Source organism: Dipodomys merriami, unplaced genomic scaffold, assembly GCF_024711535.1.
Source record: "Dipodomys merriami isolate MVZ:Mamm:240054 unplaced genomic scaffold, mDipMer1.0.p SCAF_200, whole genome shotgun sequence".
Lineage (NCBI taxonomy): Eukaryota > Metazoa > Chordata > Mammalia > Rodentia > Heteromyidae > Dipodomys > Dipodomys merriami.
The window spans coordinates 1245430-1269995 of record NW_027203383.1 but is presented as its reverse complement, the minus strand read 5'-3'; the positions used below and the strand labels follow the sequence as shown (position 1 = coordinate 1269995).

Below are 24566 nucleotides of genomic sequence, written 5' to 3'. Positions count from 1 at the left end.
CATGTGATCCCAGAAGCAAATTCATTTATATGATAGTTAATACATAACATTATAGGAAATTATATGTTAATCTATAGCATTAGTTTCTTAGCAGGAATGTACTTGATATTTGTGTTATCTCATAGGAAATGTGGTATTTAATGCAAATAGGAAAATATGCTTTTAATTCCAATTTAAGTTGGAATTGTTGCCAGTCCCAGCTACACTTCAATTCAGAATGCCTCCCTGTTGATTTCTGCAGCCAGTCCATGGAAGCTCTTGGAGCACATAGGAGGGGAAAGGTACCCACCAGGCTCTAGGGTCCGGGTCTCTGCTGATACTAGCTCATGATATAAAAATGACCAAACAGCCTATGTTGAATTATTCCAGACATTCCTAAAAATATAACCATGAAGTTATCATAAATAGTAAAGCAGTATTTTGTGGTATGAATTAAAATATTTGAGTACTCAGCCTAGAACACTGTTTCTATTCTTTCCTGTTTATTGACATTACCACCCTTTAAGAATCTACCATATTGACTTTCTTCCTGTTCAATAAAATCCATTCAGACCTTTATCCTATGAACTCTGGTAAAAGCTCTACTCATGTACATACTATTAATTTACATATGGCATCTGTATGTTCATACATCTCTATGTAACATTTTCTTCTGAGATTTATGATTTGTTAACCTTTTCCATGTTTTTATTTTACCTCATTAATTCAATTGGGAGACCTTTAAGAATAGAAACTTTCTATTAAACTTCTTTATAATTGCTCTAATAATAAGATATGTTGTATTTATTCAAAAATTCCATAGGTTCATTTATTTTTAATATATATTAAGAAATACACATATATACACGTACATATATATTCAGGGACTAATGCTTATAATTTGAGCTACCCAGGAGACTGAGACTTGGAGGATTATCATTTGAAGCCAGCCTTGGGGAGGGGGTGGGGTGGGGGGAAAGTCCACAAGATGCCATTTTCAATTAACCATCAAAATGCTGGACGGGTGGGGTATGGTTCAAGTGGTAGAACACCAGTCATGATAAAGTTAGTTGAGCAAGAGCGCAAAGACCTGAGTTCAAACCATGATACTAGAACCTAGAGTGTGTACAAGCACACACACACACACACACACACACACACACACACACTATATATATATATATATATATACACACACACACACACACACACATATTCATACACACATATATATGCTTAAAGATCTTAAGCATTTGGGAGGAGAGGGAAGTAAATGTTAAGATTTATAACACTTGATGTCAAAGTCCAGATTGACTACAGGAGATAAGATAATTATAGCTGGGATATAATATAAAAAACTATGGTTGCTTCCAACAAGATACAAATAAGCCAAGCATGGGCACACACCTGTAATCCTAGCTACTCAGGAGGCTGAGATCTGAAGATTGGTTCAGTCAGCGCAGGAAAGAACATGAGACATGTCCAATTAACAACTAGAAATAGCCTGAAGTGGCACTGTGGCTCAAGTGGTAGAATGCTAGCCTTGAGCAAAAAGGAGCTCTGGCTTATACCTGTAATCCAGGAACTTGGGAGCTGTGATCTGAGAATCACAGTTCCGAAGCCAGTCTGGGCAGGAAAGTCTGTGAGATTCTTACTGTCAATTAACTGCCCAAAAGTTGGAAGTGGAGCTGTGGCTCAAGTGGTAGAACATTGAGGAAAAGCTCAGGGACAGTGCGCAAATCCAAACACACGCACGCACGCACGCACGCACGCACGCACGCACGCACGCACACACACACCCCTTTCCATATAGGAGCCCTGTATTAACTTTTTCTCTGTGGGTTCAGTGTACTGTCTAAATATTGTCTATATATATACATGCATTTTGTACACTGTATTTTTATATTTCAGTGGAAAAGGTGGCTGTAATTTGCAGATTTCTGGATATTCACTCAGTGACCAAAAACCACTTGCTGAAGTACTCCCTCGCGCATGCCTTCTGCTGTTTCCTGACGGCTGTGGAGGATGTCAACCCAGCAGTGGCCACCAGGGCAGGTCTCCTGCTTGACACGATAAAAAGACCAGCATTACAGGTGATGTGTGATATGTGTCATCAACCCCAAAGATGGTCTGTGTCTGTACCACTAAATCACTGGCTTCTTTGTTGCCTGTGTTAGTATTTTAGACTTGCTGTAGCAAAGTACTAAAAACAGGATAACTTCTAACATATAAAACAATAGAACTTTATTTCTCAGAGTTCTAGAGGCTAGGAAGTCCACAATCAGTGTGCTGACAGATGTAGTAACTGATAAGGCAAGGACTCACTTTCCAGCTCACAGATGGTGCCTATCCCTGTAAACACAGCCTCTGTTCAAGGCATTAATCCTATCATGAGGTCTCTGTCCATATGACCTAATCATTCCTCATGAAGTTTTGAAATTTATGCATTTTATGAATTTTTAGGGGGTCACAAATATTCACAAACATTCAGACCACAGCATTGTATAAACAGATACTACATTGATGATGGTAGTGATGATGTTTAGAATGGAAATCTCTTTGTGTGGGCATTTGCATTACGTTACAATGAAGATAACAAAAAGATGAGTGGTAGGATCATAGAGTAGAGAAGTGGATGTTTCATCCATTCCAACTTCTGTTTTCTAGCATTCCATGTTCTCTATGTTCTAGAATCACACAATTTAAGATTGGAAGGGAATTTGAAAACCATCTTCCTATGTAATCTAAAATTCAGCTTTGAAGGTGCTTCTTGATGAAAACTACAGACATCAAAACAAGATACATTAATATTGGGATCAAATGATTATTATCTAACACATAAGAAAATTAGTAGTATACATTTAGTTCATATTTCTGAATTAAAATTCAAGAGATACTCTCTTTAGGAGCAACTCCTATGCATTTTTTCCCCTTACACTACTGGTCATCAAAAAGATGTAGTTGGCTCATTCTACTTATAAGTATGGTTTGGGAAATTGTCCCATTTCATTCACTGTCTAGAATACTATCTTTGAAGAATTGTGGCTATTTATGTCTGATGCTCTCTACCCTCCCTCTTTTCCAGGGCTTATGTCTTTGCCTTGACTTCCAGTTTGATACTGTGGTCAAAGACCGACCCACAATATTGAGCAAGCTTTTACTCTTACATTTTCTCAAGCAGGATATTCCCGCTTTGAGCTGGGAGTTCTTTGTCAATAGATTTGAGACTCTTTCTTTGGAAGCTCAGCTACATTTGGATTGTAACAAAGAATTTCCTTTCCCTACAAGTAAGTAAAATAAAAGCACTGGTTGTAAATAGCCATAATTCCTGCTCTTCCCACTAGGTAAGCAAAATGTAGTTGGCATGTGATTTCAATTCCACATCAAGTGACTTTGTGCACTCAAATCAATTATTTGAATGTCTATTGTGCTTATTCATAGATTTAAATATATTCTGACATTCCAAAATCCGAATTCTTATTTCCTTGAGAACCCATGATTATTTGTGACTGTATTATTATATTTATGATGTTCACAAGCAATCTTATGAACTACATTTGCACCTTGAAACTCTAGTGTGCTTATTAATCAATTGCCTATATCTCTAAGTACATGAAAAAATTTCTAAAATTAGATAATTTAGTCTTACAGTCTAAAATATAAAATAAGAGAGGATAGTCATTATTTATTTAATATAAGACTTATCATACAGGGAGATGGATGATTCATGCATCAGTGAAAGATGTCTTTTCATACTGAAATTATATACAGATGGATTGTTTCAAAATGTCTGTATCACATAGCTAGTCAAGGAAGACGGTAACCTCTTTAATTCCTTCTGCAAAGCCATCACTGCTGTAAGAACCAATGTTGCCAACCTTAGTGATGCTGCGTTGTGGAAGATCAAGAGGGCTCGCTTCGCAAGAAATCGCCAGAAGAGTGTGAGATCTCTGAGGGACAGTGTGAAAGGGCCGGCGGAATCCAAGAGGGCACTCTCCCTCCCCGAGACCCTAACCTCCAAAATTCGTTGAGTATCTTTGTCCATCTTTCCATGACATCTGTTTAATGTCTTTCTGAGGCTGCTTGTCTTGTTGAATGTTCACAGAGAGTAGCAGGGATAGCAATTTGTCCAGCAAGTTTGGCCCTCAGATTCCCTAAAACATTCACCCAGAATTGTAAAGGTCATGAGTAACTTTTTATAGTTTGTGGGTGCAGCAAAGCCCTGGTCTAGTAGGAGATTGTTTTGAGATGTAGAAGAAAAAAAAATTCACTGATAGTGGGGCATGAAGCTTAGAAGAAGCATTTGCTTCTAACTTCTAGAATAGGAAGGTATGCACACCAGTCATATAATCTAAGCACTTTCTAAATAAAATGTAGATGATCCCTATGCAGCTGTGAGGTAGAGCTAAAATTTAGAATGCGTTTTCTTTTCATGAAGCCTAGAAGCAGCCACATAAACCTTCAGACAAACCAGTAATAATGGTTGCTTTCAAAAAAGAAAAATAAGGCTAAGAAGTTGAACCTTTATTCAAACTCACCAGATAACTTATAAGTGAAATAAACTTCATTACCAGGTTTTTAAACAAGAGTTCTATATGTATGTCTACACATACATACATATATATGTATTTATTTGATAAATGTTTTTCTTTATATTGCACTTAATGATAATAAAAGTTTCCTTAAAAACCAAATGACTAGTTTAGCTCTAATGTTTAACAATGGTACATGAGTGAAAATAATTAAAAATTTATAACTAGATCACCATATTAATAAGTGAGTACATTTAATTTTATGTCTAAATTGTTAAAACTATTCAACATGTTAATCTTTAAGTAACAGGAAGTTAATAAAATAATACCTAAAACATTTCTTACCCTGTCAGAAGCTCAGAGGTTTGCTTTTTCATTGGCTTTTGCTAGAAAACAGCCTTATATAACATAACCATTTTAATCATAATTTTTATTTAATTTTATTATGTGTTTCTCTGTTTTATGACAAACATGGGAATGTGGTTTTTTTTAACTTTGGAAAGTCAATGGAAAGCTGCATAAATAATCAATGACCTAGTTTTTCAGGGAAAGAAGATAATCACATGTGGCCCTTTCAGAAAACCTATAGTATAGTGTAAGGTTCCAGGGAAAACTTCCAGATCCTAGAAACCAAGATCTAGATTAAATAAATCGCCATTTTTATATGAGTTTTCCAGCACATTTATTTCCTAACTTATTAATTTGAGGTATAAACTTTATTGTTATTTCTTGCTAATTAATTCACATGACAATTTTGATTAAGAATTTAAGTAATGTGGAAGGATCTTCTTGAGATCCAAATAAAACCATGAAAATTCCGTTACATAAACATCTTTTATGTGATGCTAAAAGCATGTTTCTACTGTCAAATTATAATTAGCACTGAGTGTATTTTCTAGACTCAAGTTGTCTTTAATGCTTATTTAAATAGAGTTGTTGTTGATTTTTAAGCTGTGAGGTTGACCAGGCATGAGCAGTCTGCTCCAGCTCTCGGTGGGACACCCGAACAGACTCCAGGTGGGTACTGCTGACGTGACAGGGCCTGTGCGAGGGTCTAGCACAGGTGGACAAGGTAAAGACTTTGGTGTCTCTAACTGGACCAGAGTGATATTCTTAGGATTTGTGAGCTCTACAGGGGTTTTCCACAGATGCTCAAGCATTTGAGCCCTCAAACAGCAATTCTTTCATCTTACTCTTAGCTTATGACTTTTGACTCGTGAACTTTTGGTCCAGTAAGAAGCATCATATTACCTCAATATGCACCATTTCCCACAGAGCCAAGAGTATCAGAACTATCCATAGTACTTATATTTGTATGTGTATTTACACATAGAAATATTGTTTTTATATTCATCTGCTTTAGGCAAAACATATGTTCCATTTACATTGTAAAAGATTATGCATTTGAACCACCATCATCTACTCATCCTCTTAGCCATTCTTGATTCTTTGCGACTTTGCATTTCTGTTTCTCACAGAAAGGAGCATTTTCATTTTTCTGGAGGACCATAAGATCATGGTCAGCATCATGGTAGAATGTTACTTATCATTTGATATTCCATGATATATTATAATTTATCATGAAGTATCCTAAGACTTGGATGGCCATTGGCAAGGACATTGCAGACTGAATGTTTTCCACGCAGTAGTGCCATGTGTATGGGGAAGATTACAAAAGTTTTCAATATTTGAATATTGGTCAAAAATAGCCTTGGTAACTATCTCTTACATGTCATTCTATAACTATCTATCTATCTATCTATCTATCTATCTATCTATCTATCTATCTATCTATATCTTGAAGTTAAGGAAGTCTTTCAAGGAGCTAATTATCCCATTAAAAAGTACCCAGTAGAAAGGTGGTAGATAACAGCATTGTTTAAATTAAATATGAACGGAAACTTCTGGAGAGATAATTTATATGTAAAACTTGCTTAGATTTGGCAACAGTTGGCTCAGCTTATAAGGTAATTTCAAGCTAGTACTTTTTGCCTTGTTATTTGCTGGACATGGAATATTTTAAATTAGCAACAAAGACATGCCAAGATAATCATAGTATTCTGCATATGGTTTAAAAAAGTAAATTGATACCTACTCAAAAAGCTAAGTTCTGAGGATTATAGTTTAAAGCCAGCTGGGGCAGGAAAAGTCTTTAATCTCCAATTAGAGTCCAGATAATCTACAATCAATCACCACAAAAAGTCAGAAGTGGAGCTGAGATTCAAGTGGTAAGATGCTAGCCTTGGGCAAAAAGAGCTCAGGAATAGCACGTAGGCTCCAAGTTCAAGGCCTAGTTTGAGCACACACACACACACACACACACACACACACACACACACACACACACACAAGAGAGAGAGAGAGAGAGAGAGAGAGAGAGAGAGAGAGAGAGAGAGAGAGAGAGAGAGAGAATCCAGAGAATTTGCTATTTAATAAACATACTTTTATTTGGTCTACCTAATGAGCTCTCCTGTGTAGACAGACCTCTTATTGTTTAGGCTTGAAATTAAGCAGATACTATTTAATTCAGTAGCAAGACTTAATTTCAAATTTTGTTTAGGCTGAACTTCTTGGCACTGAACTTATAATTTATGATTCTAATTTTAGCCTTTACATAGGGCCCACAGCAAATAAGACAGAAATTCCATTTTCAATGGATGATACTCTCCACAAGGCTTGTAAACAGCTGCATTCCTCTGTGATTTTTATGAGTCAAATCAAATGCCTTTCTGCACATAAATAAAATGTATAGAATGTTACATCCAAAACACTAGAGATATGCAAATATCCTCATTTTACAGAGGAAGAGACTGGGTTTCTTATGAAGGAACAGGTGCCGCAGATTTATTTTGGTGACAAACCTAGACCTTAGAGTTCCTGAGCTCTCTTTTTTGATCTGTTAACTTGAAGTTTTTTTTATTTTTTTATTTTTTTTTGGGTCCAGTCATGGGGCCTGAACTCTGGGCTTGGATACTGTCCCTTAGCTCTTCAGCTCAAGGCTAGCGCTTTACCACTGAGCCACAGCGCCACTTCCGGCTTTTTTCTTTTTGCTTATGTGGTGCTGAGGAATCAAACCCAGGGCCTCAGGCATGCAAGGCAAGCGCTCTACCACTGAGACACCTTCCCAGCCTACTTGAAATTTTTATAACCAGATATAAGGTGTGTTTTCACTAATGTTGCCAGAACCAGGAATTCTTTGCCTTTGGATAGCTAGAACAAGAATTGAAGATTAATTGAAAATAATTCAGCTGTTGCTATATCAGCACAGTACTGAATAAACAGTTTCAATGAACATAGGGTATTTAATTACATATTGTTCCCTGTCTACTGGAATGAATAATTAAATGATAAATATATAATAATATTGCATATATAGAGAATGTTTTTGCAAACCAGCTATCTGACTTCACAACAACTCTGGATATATGTAAAATGTTAATTTTGTTTTCATTTTACCTGCAGACAGAAAAACTGATATACCCAGGGCCTGTGTAATTCTGCCTCTGTGGTTTGCTTAAGGTCACCTAGATTAGTTAGGAATAGAAATGATATATCCAGGAGACTTGGCTTTCTTTCTACCACATCTGTCTCTTGATGCATCAGTGTTATGGTATTTTCATTTTGTGGGACATGGGGACATTAGTCTGGTTGTAGAGTTGACTAGGCATTTATGACTTCTATTAGTTCAGCTTAAGCCTACAGTGACCCAAATACAAAATCTTCCCCAGAAAGGTCCAGATGTTAGGACCCCCAGTTGGTCCAGGGATATCCCAGCCTGCATAAGACTTACCTTCTCCCAGTTCTATTTGAGCTGATAGATAAATCTGGACATCTTTTGACTCACATTCTATTTACAAGAAAAAGTGCTTGGTAAAACTGTCTTGTAGCCAGGCACTGGTGTCTCACATCTATAATTCTAGCTACTCAGGAGGCTGAGATCTGAGGACTGTGGTTTGAAGCCAGCCCTGGGTAGAAAAGTTTGTGAAACTCTTTATTTCCAATAAACTACTCAGAAAAAGCTAGAAGTGGTGTTGTGGCTTAAATGGTAGAGTGCTAGCCTTGAATACAAAGAGGCTCAAGGACAGTGCTCACACCCTGAGTTCAAGCCCCAGGACTAGCCAAAAAAAAAAAATATAAAAACCCAGCTCTCTCTCTTATATTGATTTTTCCTGTCTCCTCTTATTCCAAATAACTTCTCCTATTATTGCAAATAACTTCTCTTTGGCCACTCTTTTCTTCCTATAGATGGTTTACAATTAATTCCTTCACTCACTTGCAAAATGACTATTGATCATTAAGGTTCAATAAGTCAAAACTACACTTTATATAAGAATGCTCCTGTCTGAAATTACATTTTGGGAAGTAACTTTTACTGAACCAACATATGTGCACCTAAATGTACCAGGAAATATAAAGAGTACAAAAATTTGCCAGAAGCATTTATATTCTTACTTTTTTATGGTTAAGTGAGGGGATAACGTATAAGCATCAATGAACTCTCATCTAGAGTTCTTAGGATAGTTCTTGTCAAATGCAAGAGAAGGAGACCTGTCTACTAGTTGGAGCCATTAAGGCAGATCTTATGGACAGGCAGCATTTCAACCTGATCAGGATTGGTGGAGATGGACATGGACAAAGGATGGAGATAGGAAGACAAAAGGCAGGAGTAAAAGAGCACATGAGCATGTGAAATTGGCTACTGGTCTGTTTTCTAGGTCTTCTATGGCTATGTATATACATAAGATATGAGATACTGAGATATAAGAGAAGGAGAGTAATAAAGCAGCACAATTGGAACTGTGGATGGAATATAACCCCATTATGGTGTTTGATCTTTGTTTTTGTTTTACTTGACTAGGTAAGAATAAGATATTTCTCTGCCTCTTTGCCACCAGTTGCTTTGACAGGAATTGAGGAGTTTCCCTGTTTCCCTAGTCATTTTCTTGCGGTTTGTGGATTTCTCTTATATCAAAAACAAATCGGAACTACTACCTGAATTCAGTGCACTTAGATATTTGTGAACAGTAAATATCTACTATATGTTAGAAACTGCGTCATAGTCTGTGAGGGACTTAAAGATGGATATGGCATAAGGACTATATATATATATATATATATTTTATTTTTATTTTTTTTTTGTCGGTCGTGGGGCTTGAACTCTGGGCTTGGGCGCTGTCCCTGTGCTCTTCAGCTCAAGGCGAGCACTCTACCGCTTGAGCCACAGCACCACTTCCAGTTTTCTAGCGGTTTATTGGAGATACGAGTCTCAAGAACTTTCCTGCCTGGGGTGGCTTTGAACTGTTATTCTCAGATCTCAGCCTCCTGAGTAGCTAGGATTACAGGCGTGAGCCACCGGCGCCCGGCTAAGGACTATAAATTCTTATGGGGAGGAAGGAAAACTAATACATAAAAAGTTCTGTCTTGCATAGTAATTATTTGCCATATGAATGTTAGAAAATACTAGAGAAAATTTTCTCTATCATTCTCTTTCTCCTGCCCATCCTTCTCTTTTCTTTGGTAAGTACAAGAATTTAGAGTTCACATCAGTACTGAGGAGAGAGTGGACATATATAAGAAAAATGGAGGGCTGGGAAGGTGGCTCAGTGGTAGAGTGCTTGCCTTGCATGCCTGAGGCCCTGGGTTCGATTCCTCAGCACCACATAAGCAAAAAGAAAAAAGCCAGAAGTAGCGCTGTGGCTCAAGTGGTAGAGTGCTAGCCTTGAGCTGAAGAGCTGAGGGACAGCGCCCAGGCCCAGAGTTCAGGCCCCATGACTGGACCCAAAAAAAAGAAAAAAAAGAAAAATGGTTTCTGGGGTCCAAATCCACAGCATAGAATTAAGGAGATGGGACCAAGGGTCCGCCCTGAATGGTGAAGCAGGCCATGAACAGACACGTGAAGATGGACCACTGGTCCATCCGAGTGGTCTCTTCTGAGATACATAATAGACCAGCTCGTCGGAATGTAGAACATTCTTTGTGGAGTACCAGGGGATAAGTCTGGAAAAGCAGATCCTGATCCTGCCTGGTTTCAAATTATTTGAATCTTTACCATTGTATTCAACTTTGGAGTTTCAGTTTTCCAACTCTGTGTACACTAAAGTCATTGTAGGAAAAACCCTACCTCCATGATTATAAAAATGCCTGCAGTTTTCATTATTGAAATAATAGGGTCAAACCCCATAACATGTTATGTTGCTATGGTTAAGAAAAGTAAAGGAAATGCATGGGCTAGAATTTGAAACTACTATTTGTCATTCCTTAGAGAAAATACTTTAGGCATTTAGTTTTTAAATGAAGGTTTAATAGCTTTTATAGATAACTAGCATATGAACTTTATCCTTATCAGTGAACAACATTTCAGCATATCCATAGCTCATTTTTTATAGGACTTAGGTAACTTTTCTTTCTGAAGAGTATACCAGTCATAAGTATACTGTATTTTTAAAAAAGTTAATAAAGTACACGACTGCAAATCCTACAGTGGAAGGGGCAAATTATTGGACTTTTATGTTATGCAAAAAGTTAATAGTCTATTAATTAGGTTTTTTCAGAACAGTTAATGGTTTCTCACTACTGATTGTTCAGGAAAAGCAAAGGAAGCAGCAAACTTCCCCTTAAAGTACCAAAGACCAATATGAATCCTCAGTGAGACGAGGCTACATATGAAATGAAGCCTCCTCTTTCCAATAAGACAATATGATTTGCTGGGAAAACTTACGGTTTACACATGCCCGCTTGAAATGGCAATGAGAGTTTTGGAATAGTGAAGCTAAAATCTGATGGCTTATTTTGTAGATTTGGCCTGTGATAGAGTGAAATGAGAGTACAGCCCTCACTGGGAGCTTCTTTCCGCTATATCAAAGTCCCTAGATGTTTAGAACTAGGCATCAGAGATGCCACTCCCTCTGACATATTCCCACTAAACAAGTTAGTTCATATGTGGAGGAGCCAGACAGACTTGAACGATAAATATTCTCCTGAGTCTTGCATCCCAGAGCTAAAAGGAATTATGTTGAAGCTATGTTGTAACAATTATCATTTGCTGCTATAATAACATTGGACCCTGTAGAGAACACTTGTCACATTTTGGATCAAACTGTCCTGAAGCAATTATGTCCTTCAAATTGTAAAAATAATCTTTTGGAGGAAAAAAATTAAAATAATTTTTTTCAATGATGAAGAGATAGTTCTCTAAACTTTTCTTTGTTTTTATAGGGATTTATATAATCATTGCTTTTGACCAAATCCTGTTACAAATATTTAACTGTACTTCACAGTGATGTTCCACATATCTAGCCTGTCGTTGAAATATGATGTTCCACATAAGTTGATTTCAGATGCATCCCTAGTAAATAATATTATTAACTTATTGATCACTCTCTGCATGTGGTACCCTGCAATAAACAAGTCCTTTGGAATAATTTTTGGTAAAAAATTTCTCTGAAGTACATTGTACATATTCATTCCTCCATGGTCAGCTTTAGAGAGACAGAAAATGTTAATGTCCTAGAATGAAAAATGTTTTCCCGTGTGAGGAGCTCTCAGAGCAAGTTGGTTCTGCTACCTTTTTACTTACTGTCTACAGTTACTTCTTGGTATATCACTTGTCACAATATATGCAGGTCTTAACTAGTAAATTCTGAATTTGACATGACCTTCAGGCTAATTAGTTTCAGAGAAAAATGGGCTTCAGACAGCTTATTGCTGCAGTACAGCGACATATATCTTATATATCTTGCTTCTGTGTCCTATAAGACTAAGATATTTTTTTCCAAATGAACTGAGAAGTTAATGAGTATAAATTGCTAAATTTTTGTTGCATCATTTATATCATAATTATAAGGAATATAATCAAAGCTGGGTTGTTAAAAGTTTTGTAACCAAAGTTTATTAGCATTTAGAACTTTTCCCTGTATCATGAGAGATGAAATGCCAGTGTCCTGCTCTTACCTACCAGACAAAAATTTAATTTCCAGTTTAGATATTCTAATGTTGCTTTTCAAAAGGAGAAGAATGCAAAGTATTTTGAATAAGCTCCCAGACATAAATACAGAACAAATATCTCTCTTCCTTCCCTAAAAGTACTAAACCACACCTGATCACAAGGGGTAGGAGAACAAAGGAAGACAGGATACAGCATTGACTTTGAAAAGTAACAAGGAAGTCAGTTTCAGGGTTAAGGGAAAGGGTAGGCTCAGATAGGTTAAGGGAAAGGGTGAAAGTATTTTATTTTCATGTGAACTTTCAGTTCACCTTCATGTGGTGTTTTCTGTTTTTAAAAGTTCATGCATTTCTTTCTTTTTCCTGTTTGTCTCCCTTCCCCTCATATGTTTCTCATTACATATTAAAGCACTTATAATTTGCTTCTTATAATTTTTGACTACCTCATTCAAGGAGTAGACATTCCCGAATCTCAAGATTTGGGGAAAAAATTTTTTTACACCAGCTGATCATGAGCATGAGTGAGTTGAAATAATAATTTAAACAAAGTAACCCAATGGATTATTTTTATGCTCAGTGGGTTCAGACTACTATTTTTTGGAGTAATTCTTGAATGCTTATTTTACAAATATGGAAAGGAAATGTCTCTTTTCCACTGAGAATAAAACTTTTCCAATATATTTAAAATCGCTAAATCCAAAGTTTACTTAGTCATCTTATAGTTTGAGGATAACATCTTTATAGTTTCTTGTTTTTATTTCCATTTCCTTACTCCCAAGTAATTTGGCACTAATGACATAGTAACTTCTACGAACCCTGAACTGGTGTTTTGCTTAGGAGCCCTTACTCTGTGCCTTTATAAGTTTCTTGTCTAAAATAGAATTTTTAAATATTTAGTAGGAGCAGAAAGAATTGTGCTTTTGTCAGTGTCAAGTGAGACTTTAGTGTAAACTCAGGTGTGGAAGAATTACCCACTGACCGCATTCCTTGCACTGACAGGACAACAATCTCCTGAGAATGACAACACCATCAAGGACCTGCTTCCAGAAGATGCTGGGATCGACCACCAGACAGTTCATCAGCTGATTACAGTGCTCATGAAGTTCATGGCCAAGGATGAGAGCAGTGCTGAGTCAGACATCAGCAGTGCAAAGGCCTTTAACACGGTCAAACGGCACTTATATGTCTTACTTGGCTATGACCAACAGGAAGGTTGCTTCATGATTGCACCTCAGAAAATGCGCCTGTCAACTTGCTTTAATGCATTTATTGCAGGAATTGCCCAAGTAAGTGTAATAACAGCTTTCAGAGGTCACATCATGGGTTTCCGTAAAAGCAAGGCATTATATTCTGTTCAACCAATGTTAAGTGCCCAAATTACTTGGTATTAGGCAAGGGGACATGGAGAGGAATAGAAAGCTGAGTAAGAATTAGTCACTTGCTATCATAAGGGAATGTGTGTGTGTGTGTGTTTATAAAATACATGTAAAATAAAATTTGACCATTTTAAGTACACAATTCAGTGGCATTAAGAACATTCATGTTGTATAATCATTCATCTCTAGACCTTTTTTCATCATCCTAAACTAAAATTCTCTGCATTGGTTAAATAATAACAGCATATAAATTTTTTTTTCTTTTCTGGCTTGAAATGCAGACAGTTGAGTTAATCAATATAACTTGATTTCATCCCACACTAACATCATTGCATGTGTTCATGTTTATATGCATTTCTAACTTCTGTATCATATACCATCGTATACATTTTCCATACTTTAGTTTCATTTCTTTAATGATGGACAATCATATTGCTTCAATTTTTTACTACCCCAAAAAGCTTTGCATTGAACATCCTTGTATATCATACCTTATTGTTTACTGTGAGAATTCCTTTGGGGTAAAATCCAGAGCAGAATTGCTGGATCATGTACTCATGCTGAATTTGATCAGTACTGCATCTCTTACTCTTTAGATTGACTGCAGCAATCTGCAAAGATAAGGTCTTGGGGATAGAAAGATGAGAATGTGAATTTCTAATTTTAATTGTAATTAGCTCTTATAGCATTAGCATCCTCTGCTTGTTTGTTTATAAATAACATAAGGTTCCTCCTCTCTTCCTTCCTTCCTTCCTTCTTTCCTCTCTTCCTTCCTTCCTTCCTTCCTTCCTTCCTCACTTCCTCACTTTTTTCTTTCTTTCTTTCTTTCTTTCTTTCTTTCTTTCTTTCTTTCTTTCTTTCTTTCTTTCTTTCTTTCTTTCTTTCTTTCCCTCTTTCTCTTGCTCTCTTTCCTTTCTTTCTTTTCTTTCTTTCTTTCTCTCTCCCTCTTTCTTTCCTTCTTTCTTTTTTTCTTTTTTCTTTCCCTTCCTTCCTTCTTCTTTCCTTCCTTCCTTCTTTCCTTCCTTCCTTCTGTCCTTCACTTCTCTTTCTCTCTGTTCCCCTTTGTCTCTCTTTCTCTCCTTTCTTTCTGTCCCTCCCTCTCTCTTTCTTTCTCTCCCCCTCTCTCCCTTCCTCATTTCCCCTCCCTCCTTCCCTCCCTCCCTCTCTCTCCCCCTCTCTTTCTTTTTTTCTTTCTTTCTTTCTTTCTTTCTTTCTTTCTTTCTTTCTTTCTTTCTTTCTTTCTTTCTTTCTTTCTTTCTTTCTTTCTTTCTTTCTTTCTTTCTTTTTCTTCCTTTCTTCTTTTTCTTGTGTGTGCTGGTCCTGGGTCTTGAACTCAGGTCTTAGGTGCTGTCCCTGAGCTGCTCTAGCACTTTACCTTGTGAGCTATGCTCCACTTCTGGATTTTTTTGTGTGTTTAATTGGAGATAAGAGTCTTATGGACTTAGTTGCCTAAGCTAGCTTCAAATTGTGATCCTTAGATCTCAGCTTCATTAGTTCCTAGGGTTATCGGCATGAGCCACCATATATAAGATTTTCATTTCTGTCATTATTAGAATTAACGTATTGAAATTAAGCTTTATCAGAGCTTCTCTATGGTAGGAACTCAATAAACAGTAGCTATTATTATTTATTTACTCAAATATATTGTAGTATAATGAAAAACATAAGCAAACTATGCATAGAGTTATCTCTAGCTGATGTTGATAACTGCATGGATCACTATTAATACTTACCTGTGTATTATAAAGACAAATATGCTATTTTAGTTTATAAGCTTTACTTTTTTCTCCCCCTTCTCTGAATTGACATTGTAGATGTTTACTTTAGAAATATAATAAAAAAGAAAGAATGATAAGGAATGTTTAATTGGACTACATAATAAATAATTACACTACATTGTGGACTATGAAGAGGGCATAATGAAATGTACTGAAAGTTGAGAGGGTTAGGAAAGAGCAATAGAAGAGCTTAACGGACTAAATTATAGTAAATATACCTCAGAACAACCATGGGGAAACTGTTTGTACATTATATACATAATAAAAAATGAAAAAAAGAATGTCAGGAAAGGAAAAATAAGCGCAGTTGGAGGGTGGGTACCAAACAGCAGGTGGAGAGAAGGCTAAAGAGCAAAATTCACAAAGAAAAGAAATATACTCAGCAAAGAAACCTGAAAACACCGGAAAATATAGCAAAAATAACATTTTGGTATATATTGCTCCTTCCAGATATCATGCATACATGCATACATGCCCACATGTGAATATATGAACCTACATACTGGAAAAATGATCATTATATGTACTGATTTATATATAGCCTATATAAAGTTGATAATTATTATGAAGTTCCTATATACCAACAAACTTAAGTCTTCTGCTTAATGTTCTTACTACAAAGTGTTCTGTTGTACAAATAATATTTTTAAATTTCATTTTGTTGTATGTAGAGATTATTTTCAGTGTATGAGAACAAAGCCATGTTTAGTATCTTTATACATCCATTTTAGAATACTTACCTCATTTTTTAGGATATATTTAATTTCTGTATTGGAGGTTGTATGCTTTTTCTTATTTCCAAATACATATTGCTAAATTGCTCTCCAGAAAGACTGTGCAAGTTAAAGTCTTGCTAGTGGTGTCTAAGAAATGACATTTTTGGGGCTGGGAAGGTAGCTCAGTGGTAGAGTGCTTGCCTTGCATGCAAGAGGCCCTGGGTTCGATTCCTCAGCACCACATAAGCAAAAAGAAAAAAGCCGGAAGTGGCGCTGTGTCTCAAGTGGTAGAGCACTAGCCTTGAGCTGAAGAGCTGAGGGACAGCACCCAGGCCCAGAGTTCAGGCCCCACGATCGGACCAAAAAAAAAAAAAAACAAAAAACAAACAAACAAAAAAAAAGAAATGACATTTTTGGGTTGGGGAGTTGACTCAGTGGTAGAGTGCTTGTCTTGCATGCATGAGGCCCTGGGTTCAATTCCTCAGCACCACATAAGCAGAAAAAAAGCTGGAAGTGGTGCTGTGGCTCAAATGGTAGAATGCTAGCCTTGAGCTGAAGAGCTAAGGGACAGCGCCCAGGCCCAGAGTTCAGCTCCCATGACGGACCAAAAAAAAAAGGACATTTTCCTACATAGTGATCAGGATGACTTATTTTCTACATTGAGACTACTTTAATTCTAGTTAATAGTTAACTAGTTCATTTTATCCTCAATAGATGATGGAATAAATAGATAAGAGATAAAACTTTCAGTAGTAAGTTTTTAAAAATTTCTGACAAGTTTAAAATAATCCTGGTTATTACTGTTAACATTTCATGAGATGCCTGTTAAAAATTTTGCCTATTAAATATGGCTTCCTGTGATGATTCAAATTTTTCCTTTTGATTTCTGAGTGTTCTTGCTGTTTTCTTTCAGTTACTAATATTCTTTCTATTTCAGGTTATGGACTATAACATTAACTTGGGAAAACACCTTCTCCCCTTGGTGGTTCAGGTGCTCAAATACTGCTCTTGTCCTCAACTACGGCATTATTTCCAACAGCCACCTCGTTGTTCCCTCTGGTCCCTAAAACCTCACATCCGGCAAATGTGGCTAAAGGCCTTGCTCGTCATCCTTTACAAAGTGAGTGGCTACAACCCCTTTTTGAGTTCTCTTAGGAGTATAGCTTCAGGACGATATCTGAGTTTTGAGAATCTTGTAGTACAAAAATTTGATCTTCTACAATGCTTGATAAGAAATGGACTCATTACTTTGCACATGTAACTGTAACCCCTCTCTACAATATCTTTACAATAAAAAATATATATAAAATTGGATCTTCTAAGGAGGGATCATGATATGCAGTTAGTGCCAAGAAACAAAAGGGTATCGGAATGAAAGTAAAATAGCAGGCGATGTCAATATAATGCTCTAAAAACATTTTTTTAAAATAATGAAGTAACCCCTATTCTCATATTTTATCTAAATAATACTAATTATTACATCAGAAAACAAGGAAGATATTTAAACATATTTATGCCTGCTAATATTCTGGAAGGCAGTTGTAGCTGAAAACTGAATTACATTGCTGTCAGTCATAGATGCAGGAGGAAGAGAGTATGGTCCTTTGTAAAAACAAGGCTATGATCTCAGAATCTATGTTTTTACTTGTTTATACATTCCTTTTTGTGTTCAAATGATATCAAGAAAACATATCCAGCAAGATCAACTGGAAAAGCTTATTCTTTAAAATAACCATTTATATTTTCCTCTCCTTCCATTTTATTGAGCAGTATCCATACCGAGACTGTGATATCAGCAAGATCCTGCTGCATCTGATTCACATAACGGTCAATACCCTCAATGCACAGTATCACAGCTGCAAGCCCCATGCCACGGCAGGACCTCTGTACAGTGACAACAGTAACATAAGCAGATACAGTGAAAAAGAAAAAGGTACTTTTCTATTCCAGACCTAGCTTGAGTACCCTATATATCATTATGGAAAAAAACACACTATTTTGTTCATCTTTCCCATGAATATTACCCCTTTAACTTTTTAACTGAGCACTTGAGAAATTATTTGGGCCTTCTAACACATATATCATAGAAATAATACTAGGTAAAAGCATTTCCTACCAATTGATAAAATAGCTTTTGTAGATTTTCTCTTCCATATTGTAAACATCTTGATTTTGGGTTATAATGTAAATCTTGATTGGCAGTCAATGGAATCATCACTTGAGGGTTAAATGCTTTTATCTAACCTTACTATTCAATATGAAGCAATTCAAGAAAATGACATATTCTTAGTGCACAAGTATGAATTATTCCCCATATTGACACCTTTTCTGTTGATAGCTTTTCTATAAATGTGAAAAGTATAATGGAATATAAAATATAGCAAAATTACAGTCTGGATGTTTTCAGGTGAGAGATGAAGAACTAAGGTGTATCTCTTTAGTGAATGTTGCAGTGCTATTAGAATTATAGAAGATGCCATCTAATGTAATCCTAGGAGGAAGATCAAGGTCTAGTGACACTCTGTGGAGTTAGTACAGTCTGCATTGGTGAGACTGCTCTAGAAATAGTTCCGTAAGATGGATTGTTGCCCGTGCTCTACTATTTTTGTTACTCAAATATCTAAGAATATAAGTTGGCTTCAGACAAAAATCTCAAAACTAGATTAAGTTGTGGTACTATTCAGATCCTTCCTGAAAATAATACCTTACCCATCAGCATAGGTCTCTGGAAAACTGGGTGGGTTCAGTTGAACCACAAATGCTGTCAATGTATGTTCAGTGTCTGGGCCTGGCACAGATGACCTTCCTGGAGGGGTGGTGCCATCTTGCTGTTCTCCTGTTTCTATCACACAGCGAAGTACATTCTGAAAACTTCCAAAGTTATATAATAGAAGTCATTAGAGCAATTGGTTCAGAAAAATTATCTTTTAAAGGAGAATGCTTTCCCCCAGAGGCATGGGAATTTGATGGGCTTCCCCATCCTTGTGGGAATTTCACTGGGAGCTTTCTATCCATTCTGATTGTTAACATTTTTTTATTTGCCTAACAAAAATACTATGGCTATATCATTTAAACTTTACTGGCAGGGCTGGAGGCATGGCACAGCACTAGAGCACCTGTCTGAATTTAAACACCAGTACCATCAAAATAAAATGTACTGCTTCAAAAGTTTCTTAAAACTTTCTTTAGAAACAAAAGTTTCTTAAAACTAGTACTTAACACAGGTGCCCGTGGCTCATGCCTGTAATCCTAGCTACTCAGGAAGCTGCGATCTGAGGTGGTAGAGTGCTAGCCTTGAGCAAAAAAGCTCAAGGACAACACCCAGACCATGAGTTCAAGCTCCAGGACTGGCATGTACAATTTTTTTTTTAAACCCTAGTGTTTCTATTCCCCTACATCTAAGAAATGTTGAATAATCATAATCATTCCTAATTTTCATCTTGCCATGTATAGGTGTGTATATATATACATATATGTGAAATAGTATTATTTCTGTAATATTCACAGAAATAGTGTACTAATTCTTTTTATAGTGATATTCAGTGTATCAGTGTAACAGCTTTTTTTTGTTACTTTGTGTATGGCTTTGGCCGTTAAAAGGGATGAAAGAAGAAAATTTGTAAACTAAGTCATTTGCATTGTGACATACTATTTTTTTCCTTATCATTGTATTCTGGGTTGATTAGAAGTGGCCAAATGGAGGTAGAAGAAGAACATCGAAATAAGCTTAATAGGCATAAGTTGTCCATTTGTTTATGGATACTTAAAACCTTAAGAGTCATGAATTGGCATGTTGAGTTGAAACCCCTTTGCATGACCATTTAAAGATAATAAAAATATTTTAAAATGAATAAACAAAAAATCATAAGATTCAAAGATATTTTCTAGGGTTCATGAGATCCGTAATAGTTGTTGAATAGTGTCAATATCTAAGAAAAAGAGTCTTATTTTAATAGGAAGAAGTGTTACTTTCTGTTTTCTTTTTCTTTGTTTAATTTTTCCGTCCATAATCATTTGTGGAGCTTCTGAGATGATGAGAGGCTTTTCTGAGCTTTTTCTGTGTGTTGTGTGTTTCATTATCAAATGTAGAGTACAGTATTTTGCATTCACGGAGTATAAGGTGAATGTACTGTTAGGCTGTGTCTATGCCAGTTCCTAATTCCCAGGAAAGAATATACAATTTGGGAAAGTCAAGAACTACTCCTGTTGTCTAATTTCTTGTTGCCAAATTAGCCTGAAAGTCCATTTGAGATAAGAGTCGTGTTCCAGGCAGTATAACAGACTCCTGGACAAAGTAGCTGCTATTTGTGTGCCATTTGATCTTAATGTAGTATACACTGGGAAAAGTTTTCCCAAAGAGGGTTCTATTTGAATATTGAGATGCCTCTCCAAAATGCTGCCAACTGTCACATTGAAAATACTGGCAATCTTGTCACAGATTATTCTGTCTGACATAGGAATATTAGCCCTGTAGTTAGGTTTGGCTGGTGGAGAAACCACCTCAGTTGATGCCAGAATGCTTTCACTGAAATGCTTGTATAGACGCAGCCTAAGAGAGAATAACCTCTTACGTGTAATTTTGACTTTCTCTCCCCAATTAGAAGAAGATAGTGTTTTTGATGAATCTGATATTCATGATACACCTACTGGACCCTGCAATAAAGAGTCTCAAACTTTTTTTGCAAGATTGAAAAGGATAGGCGGCAGCAAAATGGTGAAATATCAGCCGGTTGAGATGAATGTTCAGAGAAGTATGAATTTTTTCTCTTAGTAATTTTATGCAGAAATGTTGTACTCTACTGTTTGTTTGGGGTGAAATCTTAATTTTATTATGTTACTACATATTTTGATATCGTTGATTTTTATATATATGTATGCACAAACAGTATATATATACTCATTTATATATATATACGTGAATTTACAGATACATCATTAACGTCATGATCGTCTTCAAGGGCCATTGCTTGATTTGATTTGTTGCAAAAATGTTTGCTTCTCTTCCACACAATTTGAATACAGGTTTCTAGATCTGCCTCAGCCAAAAAAAAAATTCCTCTGTGCACAAATGAATAGAGCTGAGGAATTAACCTAAAGCTTGATTTTTGGAAATCAGATCATAAACTTGCTGGTTTGGTTTCTTTCCGTCCAAAGTTTTCCAGCTTATGACATTAGCGTAAACCTTATGAAAACTTGGCCACAAAGTCAGTTTTCCCTTCTGGTGGAGCTGGGATTGTGATTATGGTTTATGCCAATAGTTGCCCAAGTTTGAGGGGAAAAAATGGTGAAATCTCCAAGTAAAATAGTACTAGCTTTTTCTGTTTTAATCAGGTGAAATAGAACTGGCTGAATATAGAGAAACGGGTGCATTACAAGACAGCATTCTACACTGTGTGAGAGAAGAAAGCATTCAGAAAAAAAAACTGCGCTCTTTCAAACAAAAATCTCTTGATATAGGGAATGCAGACTCCCTCTTGTTTACATTAGACGAGCATCGTAGAAAGTCTTGCATAGATCGGTGTGACATAGATAAGCCTCCTGCCCACGGAGCTCACATCACACAAAGACCAAACGACCACGCCCACGGACGTTCTAGACAGAATTCTGCTACGAGGCCTGACAATTTAGAGATCCCTGAGAATCGACCTATGGAAGGTTTTCAAGAAACTCGAAGGCCTGTAATTCCAGAAGTTAGGTTAAACTGCATGGAGACATTTGAGGTGAAAGTTGACTCCCCAGTAAAGCCTGCTCCTAAAGAGGATTTAGATCTGATAGATTTGTCCTCAGATTCAACATCTGGGCCAGAAAAACACTCTATACTCTCAACATCTGACAGTGACTCTCTTGTATTTGAGCCTCTTCCACCTCTTAGAATAGTGGAGAGCGATGAAGAAGAGGAGACCACGAAGCAAGGAAATGGTGGTCCCTCAGGTAAAAATGCTGCTGCTTCTCCCTCCATCCCCAGCCACCCCTCCGTCCTCAGCCTGAGCACAACTCCTCTTGTGCAAGTCAGTGTGGAGGACTGTTCCAAAGACTTTTCTTCTAAGGACTCAGGAAATAGCCAGTCAGCAGGCAACGACGACTCTGCTCTCATAGCCCTGGGAGATCCTACAGACTCTGAGGAGTTATCAAAGCCGGAGGAGCTACGAGAGCTTTCCTGTGGCAGTCCACTAACACTTAAGCAAAAGCGAGACCTCCTTCAGAAGTCGTTTGCTGTCCCTGAGATGTCAATGGATGAGAACCCTGACCCTGGCACTGAGGAAGAAAAGCCTGGGCAGTTGCCAAGTTCAGGGGCAAAAACCGTCCTCCTCAAAGTTCCTGAAGATGCTGAGAATCCTATAGAAAGTGAGAAGCCCGACACAAGTGCTGAGTCTGATACAGAGCAGAACCTGGATAGGAAAGTGGAGGAGGATGGAACCGAGGAATCAGAATTTAAGATTCAAATTGTTCCCCGGCAGAGGAAACAGAGAAAGATTGCTGTCAGTGCTATTCAGAGAGAGTACCTCGACATCTCTTTCAACATTCTAGACAAACTAGGAGAACAGAAAGATCCAGGTGAGCCCATCTCTTTTCTTTCTTCTGTCTTTACTTTCAGGTTTGTGAATCTTACTTGCTAGGGTTTGAGCACCAAATACGCATCAAATTCAAAATCTTATAATGTCAGAATTTGACATTATAGCTGCTTCATAACCTCTCTGAATTCTTCCTGCTTACCAGAGTATGGCAGAATCAGATGTGGTTTTACTAGCTTCATAAATGTGTCTGTGTTGGTTGTTTCTAAACTTAACAGTCAGTTCTTGACCCCTGTTGGAATAATAGACAATGATTGGTTGACACTAGAATATATCCAAATATAACATTAGATTTTCTCAAATGGAAAAAGTAATTAATTGGAACCCTTTTTTTTTTTTTTTTTTTGCTATTTTTCTGTTCTGGTTTAGTAAGCTGTGATATAATCCAAGGGAGGAAGAACAAATCTGGAGAAGCAGAGTGCTTAGAATGACTAAGAACCAACTGTATAATCGTTTAGAAAACTACAGCTGATTATTGATACTACCAAATATTAGAAGCCAAAAATTACCAGTTCATGGTAAAATTGTCACAGTACATGAGTTTGCTCCCTCAAGAGTCAATTTTCTATATTTTCTTGTAGGCATTATATCTAAGAAGATAACCTTTAAAAAGTAGGAAGCTAATGGTGCATCTTATTCTGAAATACACTTGACTGTAGTTTTGCAGTGCTGGTTAGAATACACATTTCCTCTCTTCACTCAAATCTAAGCAATGATGATAGTGGTAGTAATGATGATGCGATACTTCAGGAAAAAATAGAATTGGCCAGTGACAGTTATTTTAGTATATTTGTTGACTAGAGAACATTGAGAAACTAGCAAAGATCTTAGAGACCGCCAGCCTACGTCTCTATATGTGAGAAGATTCTGAGACATAGAGGAAGTGATGTACTTTATACTAGGTCACATGGCTGGACAGAAACAGCGCCAGGAGTAGTCTCTCAATTCTAGTAGTACTTTTTCCCCACTACTACACCCAAAACCAAGTTCTCAGAGCATGTGCTTGGGCTTTTAAATTTTCCTCATATGTTTCTAACAGGTCCCGTAAGACAGAAATTCATACCTTAAAGTTGCTCTGGAAAAAATGTATTGACCGAACATCAATGTATTTAGAAAGGTCATGCTCAGCCAGGCAGGGAAAAAAAGATCTTGTTAAGGAAGCTTAAGAAATTAAGAAGGTTTCAAGGGAAATGAGGGCACCTTTTTAGAAGTTAGGAAACTTGCTGCATATGAATAGAATAAAACATTGGCCTAGAAACTATAGAGGAATAATGGATGGGTATATGAATGAGGTAGATACATAGATGTAGATATAAATATAGACAAAGATAGAGAGATAGACTATATAGGTCATAGTACATATGTTTATATGTACATGTGTTGTCTTCTTTATTCATTCTTACATCTGATTAGTTCCTAGGCTACCAGGGAAGAAACTAGTTTTGTATTCATATATTTGAAACCACACAAAAGAAATGTGTCTCAGAGTAATGACAAGATGTATTCAAATTTTGTATAATACATTCTCTATGATCATAGTAATTTTTGTCTCAGACTTTCAGGGACTGGGCTTATTTTTATTATAGACAATGCATCAGTTAACTCTTTTACTCTCCTACCATATTGTTCAGAAAAAAGCTGCTGAGAGCTAATAAGAAAACGGTTCAGAGTT

General features: G+C 36.7%; 1 protein-coding gene across 5 annotated transcripts in view; it reads left to right on the top strand.

Moving 5' to 3' along the window:
* LOC138833113 (protein unc-79 homolog) overlaps positions 1-24566 on the top strand; it is a 238281-nt gene that overhangs the window by 141730 nt on the left and 71985 nt on the right. For 2 of the 5 annotated variants that reach the window (XM_070031453.1, XM_070031451.1), the window contains exons 24-32: positions 1891-2072; positions 3065-3266; positions 3826-4005; positions 5463-5528; positions 13452-13738; positions 17260-17442; positions 18093-18255; positions 20924-21073; positions 21654-22877. In XM_070031453.1, the coding sequence (XP_069887554.1) occupies positions 1891-2072; positions 3065-3266; positions 3826-4005; positions 5463-5528; positions 13452-13738; positions 17260-17442; positions 18093-18255; positions 20924-21073; positions 21654-22877 (2637 nt within the window). The remainder of the gene's footprint in view (positions 1-1890; positions 2073-3064; positions 3267-3825; positions 4006-5462; positions 5529-13451; positions 13739-17259; positions 17443-18092; positions 18256-20923; positions 21074-21653; positions 22878-24566) is intronic. The other 3 variants (XM_070031455.1, XM_070031454.1, XM_070031452.1) reach the window with 2 other exon arrangements.